Source organism: Kryptolebias marmoratus, linkage group LG14 (assembly GCF_001649575.2).
Source record: "Kryptolebias marmoratus isolate JLee-2015 linkage group LG14, ASM164957v2, whole genome shotgun sequence".
Lineage (NCBI taxonomy): Eukaryota > Metazoa > Chordata > Actinopteri > Cyprinodontiformes > Rivulidae > Kryptolebias > Kryptolebias marmoratus.
Window position 1 is genome coordinate 24,911,885 of NC_051443.1, and position 9,442 is coordinate 24,921,326.

The following is a 9,442-nucleotide window of genomic DNA, read 5'->3' on the forward strand; positions in this document are numbered from 1 at the left end:
GTAATCATGGAACATAAACGCATCGACAAACACTTTGTGTCTGCAAAACATGTGAGGAGAGCTGCAGACCAGGGACAATCCAGAAATGCTCATGAATGTCAGTTTAGAAGCTATCAAAGTTCTCAAATAAAGCAGCTTTTCAGAATGTCAATGTTTGTTGGGAATTATCTTAGAAAACTAGGAAGGATTTTTGGTTTAGATATTAAAAGTTATAGTTTTTTATTGATTTTATTGTTTGGCCTTCAAGGTACGCTGGTGATATGCTTGATATCTTCATTGGTTTGATTTAAATGTTAGAGCTGAAAGCTACGCTACACAGCTAGCAGCTAACGCTAGGATGGAGCGGCTGGAGGAAAGCTTCAGGAGGGATCTGTGACCAAAGGCTGGCAGCAGAGGTCAAAGGTCAAAGGAAAGGTTTACAGGACAGTGGCGAGAGCGGCCATGTTTGGTTTGGAGACAGAACAGGAAGTGGCAGATGATGAAGACGTTGAGGTTGTCCTTGGGAGGGACGAGGATGGACAGGATGAGGTCATCAGAGGTCCAGCACAGGTTGAAGGACTGGGAGATAAAGACTGAGACGGTTTGGACATGTCCAGAGGAGGGACAGAAGGATGTTAGAGACAAAGAGGACATATATGGATGCAGTTAGAGAGGACATGGAGGACAGAGGACCCCTGAAAGGGAACAGCTAGAAGAAGAAGTCTCTGTTTATTTGCTTAATGGAGCAAAAATGTAAACAAACGTGTGAAAAAGGCAGAAATATGTGAAGAAAAGAGAGATTTAAAGATTTATGAAAGAAAAGTGTCCTCTGTTGGCCATGTTTGCCTTGATGCTTCCGGCAGGGTCGGTCGTTCAGTTTCCAGCGATCTGAGCTCCTTACCTGTCCTTCTCCCCGCCTGACGCCTCGCAGCTGTTTCGCCTCTGATCCTCGCCCGGCGGCCGTCTGCGCCTCCGTCGGCGTCGGGTTACGCTTGAGGAATTTTAGTCCCCCTCGGGCAGAAATGCGAAACTCCCGACACGAGGCACCTGCTGCAGGTCCACCGCTCGGCTGCGTTAGTTAGTTTTATTTTGTCTTAGTGAGAATTTAAAGGTTTGCTTCAGTTTGAGGAGTTCATGCAAGAAGCCCAGACCATCAGCCCTCCACCACCGTGCTGACAGCTGCAGTGCATTCTGGGTAAACATCTGTCCTCTGGTCTGCAGAGGAGCCCAAACCATCAGCCCTCCACCACCGTGCTGACAGCTGCAGTGCATTCTGGGTAAACATCTGTCCTCTGGTTCTGGTTCTGCTCCAGAAGTCTTGTGGTTCCTTCGAGTCGAGCTGCCATGTTGTTTTTAGAGAAAAGAGGCTTTGACCTTTGACCCGCTGACTGAGGCCTGTAGAGTCAGATGGAGCTCACTGCACGGTCTGACCTTCAGGGTGAAGATCAGCAGCTGTCTTCAATGTTTCTTCTCGTAGAACGATGGACTCCAGATGACCTTTGACCCTTCCCAGATCGACGGGCAGCAGCAGCAGCTTCTCCGAGGTCATTGCTGTTGTCTTTCCGCCCTGGCGTTGTGCTAACAGAGCAGCAGAACCTCCTGATGCGGATCAGATAATCGTAGAACTGATAGAAGGTGGACTTTTGGTGCCGTTTTAATCGGATCTAAAGTGAATTTATTTTAATTCTTGGTATAAACATCCTGTTCTCTGTTGGGGTTAACAGATGATGTTTTATTCACGTTAAATTCAGCATCAGAACGTAAAAATGTCTGTTTTTTGGGCCGGTTGTTTGTGGAACCAGTGTTCTCACGATCAGGATCCGGTTTCTCCTTTTCTTCCTACTTCCTGTCTCCCCGAAGTGTACCTAATAATAATAATAATATCTGGTCAGCTTCTGTCCAGGGGAGAAACCTGAAAGACCCTCCAGAAGGTCCGGCTGCTTGGAGGAGACAGAAAACACGAACTGAGCTTTGTTTTCGTCCTCCGTCTCTTTGCTGTCTTCCATTCATCTCGGGTGTCTCTCTGTCTTTGTGTCCTTTTGTTGCTGGTTGACGTAATCGAGCTGAATGGATGTTTGAGGAAGGAACCTCCCCGCCTGGATGTGGGCTCGTCCTCGGTGACCAGGAGGCCTTCAGGCGACGGCAGCGAACATTTCCAGCTTCAAGGAATGTTTGACCAGAAATGACTTCAAGCTGCTTCTTCTTATAGATTAGTTTCAACCTGAAGACGAACTTCTAGTATCAAAACAGTAGCTAACAGTAGCAAAGGACTAGCCTAAAGTATCAAAAAGCTAGCTAAAAGTAGCCAAAGGCGAGCTAAATGTATAAAACCTAGCTGGAAGCTGAAAGTATCAAAAGCCAAAAGTAGTGAAATGCTGGTTAACGGTGGCTAAATATTAGCTAAAAGCATAAGAGAATGGTAGCTTAAAAACTAAAAGTAGCAAAAGAGTCGCTAAAAATCAACAAAATGCTAGCTAAAATCAGCAAAATGCTAGCTAATTTCAGCCAAATGCTAGCTAAAAGCAGCAAAATGAAAGCTTAAACAAACAAAATGCTAGCTAAAATCAGAAAAATGCTAGCTAAAAGAAACTAAATGCTTCTTACAAGTAGCAAGACAGTAGCTAAAAACTAAAAACAGCGGAACAGTAGCTTAAAGAACCGAAAAAGTAAGAATAGTCTGCCTAAAAATCAGCAAAATGCTAGCTAAAAATAAGCAAAATGCTAGCTAAAATAAGCAAAATGCTAGCTAAAAGAAGCAAAATGCTAGCTCCAACAAACAAAAATGCTAGCTAAAAGCGCAGAACAGTAGCTTAAAAACTAAAAATAGCAAAAGGCTAGCTAAAAATCAGTAACAAGCTAGCTAAATAAAGGAAAAGGTTAGCTAAATGTATCAAAAAAACTTGCTGGAAGATGAAAACATTAAAAGTAGTAAAATCCTGACTAACAGCAGCAGCAGGTTAGCTAAAAGTAGCAGAACAGTAGCTAAAGCCTGAAAGTAGCATAAGGAGAACTAAGATCTCAGTTAGCTCTCAGCCCACCTGATTGGGATGACTCTTGGCTACTACTACATCAGACTTCAGCTCATCTTTAGCTGTCTGTTAATGTTTGCTGAGGTTGGTTTCCTCTGGCGGCTCCAATTGTTGCTTTCTAAGAGTTTTAGACTGACTAACACACAGCGAGCCATTTACATGATTGCCCAACTTTCAGCAGGTCATCACACTTCTTCTTTCTTTTACTTTGCGTTTACTTGGTGGTAAAATAACTTTATCAAAGCAAAGACTCATTTGTCTTCCGTCTCGCCTCCGTCCGGCGGCGGCACGTTTAACGAGCTCTTTGTGCGGGAGCTGATGGAAAGTTTAATGTGACACACGGACCCGCCTGTTTTTGGTGATTTCACATTCCTCCGACCTGCTCGACTGGTTTCGCTTTAATGGTCTCGCATCTTTGCACCTGAGGTTAGGATGACGCCTGGATGAACTCTCCGGCTGTGGAATGTCCTCAACTAATGATATAATCTGGGGTGTGTGTGCGTCTTTGTTGTATTGTGTGATGTATTCATCTGCGTGTTTCAAATGGTTGGAGATGATTTATGGTTTAGGATTCTGAGAAGAAACTGCTCTGACTTTTAATAATGACCCTGTTGTGTAAAATATGACGGAGCAGTAAAATTCTAATAAAAAAAACAGCTCGTTACAAACCAAATTTGACTTTTTTTTCATATGATTTTGGAGAAAGAAGCTTATTATTTTTATTTGTAGTTTGGTTTATGTTGTAATAGCATCACTTGTGTGTCTAAATCTTGGTTTAAAATAAATAATTGCTGCGTATTTTAAATTGCTTTTACTCCATCTTTGTGTTCAGAAGAGTTCATTATTATTGGATGCGCCACTTTAGGTTGGTTAATGTCTTAAATGACACGTCCGTTTCTTTAATACAGATTCTGCTCTGTTATACCTTCACAATCCATACTTATTTTGTATTTTTTTAACTCTTAGGCAATATTATGCCTTCTAAAATATCGACATATCACTTTACGCCGATGATATTCTGATTTATTTGGTATTAAAATCTCCCTAATGAATTGTTTCACTGCTGTAAATACTTGATTCCTGAAATGTTTTTTGCCTTAATGGAAGGATGACCAGTTTTATTGCTCTTGTGCAGCATAACTTAATATATTTGTCTTTTATGTTTTAGCTCTTTGGTAAAATATTGAAGATTACTTTCCTCTTTTTGCCCCTTTGAACTGTGTTACACTTTTCAGATCTATTTTAGGTCCTTTCTTGTTTACTTTGTTTACTCTTATGCGATTAAATTTCTTTAAAATATCGATGTACCACTTTACGCTGATGATACTTTGATTTATTTGATTTTAAAACCTCCTAACGGCTCCCCAACACATTGTTTCACCGATGTAAAAACTTGGCTCCTGCACCATTTTCTTTACCCTAATGATCAAAAAAGCAACAGATTTTGATAATAAGTCTTTTTTGTTGAATTATTTACAAATATGTTTTCATACATTGCCTTTTCTGTAAACTCTACGTAAAAATTCAGGCTTTGTTCTGGATTCTTCAGTTTGTTTGTAATTTGATTCATCCTCGTTCAACCGCTGGTCGATCCGGACCGCAGCAGGTTGCAGTTCTGTCCATGTCCAAGTATCCAAACCTTGACTTCGTCCATCATTGTTTGTCTGTGGGCAGAATGTCCCACTCCCTTCCAGGTGTCTTTCACCTGTCAGCATTGGTGTCTCATCAGCAGTTACACTGTCTTACCTAAAGACATTTATGGACGTAGAAGATCTTCTGGGACAACCACTTTGACATGTCGTAGATGGTGAGGCACGGTGGTGGTAGCATCATTATTTTAGGGTCCTTATCAAAAACCGTCACCATGTCCTGACAGTAGATTCTGTCTCCTCTCACGGTCAGAAACGACCAATCAGAGCCAGGAGGAGCGTCTCGGCGGTCTCGATCACGCCACCTGAAATAAAACGTCCATTTTGAATCCTTCCAGGACGCTGCGTCCACGAGGAGCCGAGGGCATGGCTTCCTCGGCGTTCGCAACAACAACCGCCTTCGTAAAGGACGTTTAGGCTTTTTTGTTGCAGTAGAGCACAAGCGTCAAACTCGAGGCCCGCAGGCCAGATCCGGCCCTTGGTAACATTTCATCCGGCCCCCAAGATAACATTTAAATCTTATCAGATCGGGCCCTGCGGTCTGAGACAGATCGAGTCTCCGTCGCTTCTCGTTTCGTTCGGTGAAGTCTGAACTTCTTCTTCTGTATTTTCTTCTTGTTTCAAAGTTAAATGTTTGTAAACGCATGAACGGATTTGAGTTTTTTCTGTTTTAATGGAGAAAAATTCTTAAGAAGGCATAAAAAAATGAACGCTGATGATGTCTTTTAAAGTTTGATCCGTTTTTCTTTGGTCATTAAAATATGTTTGCTCTAATTTCTTTATAAAATGTAACCGAGGAAAGGATATTTCTATATAGTTTGACATATTACATCTAAAACCAGGGTTAATTTATGTATTTCTTTATAAATATTGATCCAGATTGGCCCTTTGCTGGGACTAAGTTTTTAAATTTGGCCCCTTGATGTTACAGAGTTTGAAAAAAAAAAAAAAAATCATCGGGTTTCTTGTTTAAAGAAAACCTTTTTCTGTCTGTTTGCTGGTTTGTAATTCACTCCCTCATTCATAACAGTGAAGTCATTTTCTTTGTTGGAAACACAAAAAGGACATGGAGGTGAATCATTGTGACCGGTGACCTCTGACCTCCTCGCCGACCTCCGGCTGTATGGAGCTTTGTGACGAACGGCGTTTGATCAATGCCTGAATTGTGAATGCATTGTCATGAAAACAGAGAGCAGACGCGCAGAACGTCCTGCTTGAACCTGTCGGACCAGAACGGAGCCAGCGTTTATTTTGGTGGGGTTTTCTTTTTTTTTTGGTTGTAGATTAGCCAGGTCTGCTCCGAGCTCGGAGACTGATTCTCCTGGAATTAAAGGTTAGAAAAATAACAACATTCCAACAAGCCTGGAGTCACGTGTTAAAAGGAAGAAAACGGTTCACCATCTTTTGATTCCAGGGTTTTATGTTTCAGGAAAGAATAAAACTGATCCGGTCTCAAATCTAACCTCAGGTGAACAAAAACACACAACAGATTTCTCCTCAGCATTTATTTTTGAATAAAAGCACAGCTGTGTGCGTTAACACAACGCCAGGGCGGAAAGACAACAGCAATGACCTCAGAGAATCAATCTGGGAGGGGTCAAAGGTCATTTAGAGTCCATCGTTTTACGAGAAGAGACATTAAAGACAGCGGCTGATCTTCACCCTGAAGGTCAGACCGTGCAATGAGCTCCACCTCAGACTCTACAGGCCCCAGTCAGCAGGTCAAAGGTCAAAGGTTAAAGCCTCTTCTCTCTAAAAACAACATGGCAGCTCGACTTAAAGGAACCAGAAGACCAGAGGACAGATGTTTACCCAGAATGCACTGCAGCTGTCAGCACGGTGGTGGAGGGCTGATGGTTTGGGCTGATTCTGGAGTCAGATGTGACAAACAGGACAATGATCCCAAACACAGCAGAACGGTCCAGAACCAGAACCTCAGAGAGCTGAGCAGAAACGTTGGAAAGAAGAGTGGGCCACAACTCCTCCACAACCAGGAACCCACTGAGAGTTCTGCTGCTGGAGGAGGTTCTGGATCTGGAGCTGTTTTCTGTTTTATTTCTCAGTTAAATCTGTGTTTTTGTTCCGTTGAGGTCAGATCAGAACCCGATCAGTTTTATTTACGGAAAGATCGTTTTTTTTCCTCCCATCATCGCAGCGTTTTAACGCCTGAAAGATTAATTTTGTTATTTTCTATCTTTGTCTCCTCAGGGAGTTCGATCCCGGATACATCGAGGAGTTCGTCTTTCCGTCAGACTCCTCGCCCGCTCTTCGTCTTCCTCCTCCTCCTCCTCCCGTCCCGTCGTCAGCTCCGCCACAGGAAACCCTGTCGTCCAATCACAGTCAGCCGTGTTCAGCAGTCCAGCTTCGCATCAGAAACCGGTAAGAGACGTTTCCGAGCCGTCGGTGACTCCTAACATCCGGCGTCCTGGAGGACACTGTTGGACGCTTCTGTTTCCCGTCCTCGTCTCTCCAGACTCGGAAGCGGCGGCGGGAAGCGGAACTTCCTTTCCGCCTCTGATCCGCTGCAGCGTCCCGTTAAGAGTCAAACCGGGATCGGCGGGGGAAAAAAAACGGTCCAGTTTCCTGAGGTTGCTACGGTAACCGTTGCGAAACGAGCGGCGGGTTCGGCCATGTTTGTTTACCTGCGGACCAGTGCGGGTCGAGCTCCCCGCGGGGCTTTCGGCGAACTCAGCCGAGGGGTTTTTGTTTACGCTCAGACCAGACCCGCGTTTCAGAATCCCACACAAATATAAACTGGAAGTGCGTTCTTTCAAACGGGAAAGCATCCATAATGAAATATTTACAAGGAAAAACTGGAATTTTTACCAGATTCCAGTTTTCTCCCGGCCTCCTTTGCTCCTGCAGGTCACCCTTTTTTTTCTCGTTGTTACGAGCGTCTCGACCCAAAACCAGGAACGGTTCCCACGGCTGCTGTTGCACCGCCAGCCGACGAGCAGAAAACCGTGTTTCATCGTAAATATGGCGGCAGCTGAGAACCTGGAGATGATGGATCCATCAGGTCTTTGATGGATGTTTTTTTTGTTCCTCTTCGATTTCTGCCTGAAGTCCTGAGGAAAGTCTGAGGAACTGTTGGCTCCTCGAAAGCAAAACCAAGAGCGATTTACGGGATGAACTGCCTGGACGTGTCCCTCTCCGACGCCGCGCCGCAGCTCCTTCCGGCCTAATAAGGAGCTCCAGGAGGCGTCGTGTTTGTAGTGACCATCCCAGCCTCCGGGGGGCGCCGTGACGTGGAAGGACGAGGCCCGAAGCTCTTCTTTCGGCTCGTTATCGCGCTCTCCACTAAACAGCCAGAGTGGCTCCGTTTCCCAGTATTCCCGGCGGTTTATCAGATACCTCCGCGTCCAGGAGGGCGGGAACGCCTGCGCCCTATTGGTCCAGAAACAGGAAGTGGGCCATCAGAGTCCCACGAGGCTGGGAGTTAATCTGGAGAGGACAGATAGACTGATTTATAAACTGCTCTAATCCTCCTCGTCTTCTCCTTTCATTTCTTTTCTTTTTTTTTTTTCTTTCCTCTCATGTTTCCTTCGGTTGACTCACCGCATTCCTCAAAAACGACATCATGTCATTGTTACGCAAAACACAAACACTCCCTCACACACACACACACACACTAACCAGTCCAATCTCGTCAGTCGGTTCAGCTCGTGCTGGTAAACATGTTTATGTTGATTTTAACCCGTTTATCTCGATTTTAGAGCAGTTTTACTGTAAAAAAAAAAAAAAAAAAAAGAGCCTGGAGCATCCGTCCCGTTGCCATGGTTACCGGCAGATTGACGCGAGCCTAAAATCGACTCGATCAGAACGTCATTTTTGGCGTTTCGGCAGATTTCGGACACGGAGCTGGTCTGTCCTCCTCTTCGAGAGAGAGAGACAGGAGATTATTATGGGCTGGAGCGGTTTCCCGCGGCGACAGATAGGGTCTCCGTTCAGATGACACACCCTGGACCAACATGGCTGCCATCCCAACGACCAATTGGTCGTAATTTAATTCGACGGCCTGCCTGACGCAGATCCCTCAATCAGATCCGGGTTCGGTCGCTTCGTACCCGGGCCTTCTGGGGTCCGAAAATAAGTCTCCTGTCCTGGGTCACTTCGTACCCATCTTTGTTCATCTAGTGTTGGAGATTTAATCTGCTGTGGTGTTATTTTCAACTAAAAATGAGCAGATCTGGGTACTAGTACTCCTACAACTAATAAGAACTACAATAATGGAATAAATCGTTTCAGAGGGTCTCGAATCCAATGGTTTCCATCCATTTCAGAGCTGGAGCTGTTTTTTTTGTTTTTTGACACTTTGGAACCGGAGCTGAGCCTCAGACCCCAAAATGTCTAAAGTTCAATTTGATGATGAATATTAATTATTAATAAAAACTGGTCCAAATCCACCAATTCTCACTTCCTAAGTGAGCTCCAGTTGATTAAATCTTAAATGTGGAGGCAGCTGCCAAAGCAAGCTGTAGTGGGTGCAATAATGTGCGCGGCCAGGAGTACAGATTTACAAGCAAAAAAAAAAAAAAGGCTGGTCGCAAATGATCCGAATTCAGTGAGACAGCAACAAAGATGTTGCCAACTTGTCCCCATTTATCACAGCTTATATTTCAATCCCTCCAGGATTTCACAGGGCATTTTCCTAAAAGTTGCAATTTTTTTTTTTTACTAAAATCAATAAAAAACCATAACTTTTAATATCTAAACCAAAAATCCTTCCTAGTTCTGTAAGATAATTCCCAACAAACATTGACATTCTCAAAAGGTGCTTTATTT

At 44.0% G+C, this 9,442-nt stretch overlaps 1 protein-coding gene across 4 annotated transcripts in view; it reads left to right on the forward strand.

Moving 5' to 3' along the window:
- shroom3 (shroom family member 3) overlaps positions 1-9,442 on the forward strand; it is a 52,008-nt gene that overhangs the window by 14,418 nt on the left and 28,148 nt on the right. For all 4 annotated transcript variants that reach the window (XM_017432934.3, XM_017432935.3, XM_037979609.1 and 1 more), the window contains one exon: positions 6,866-7,036. In XM_017432934.3, the coding sequence (XP_017288423.1) occupies positions 6,866-7,036 (171 nt within the window). The remainder of the gene's footprint in view (positions 1-6,865; positions 7,037-9,442) is intronic.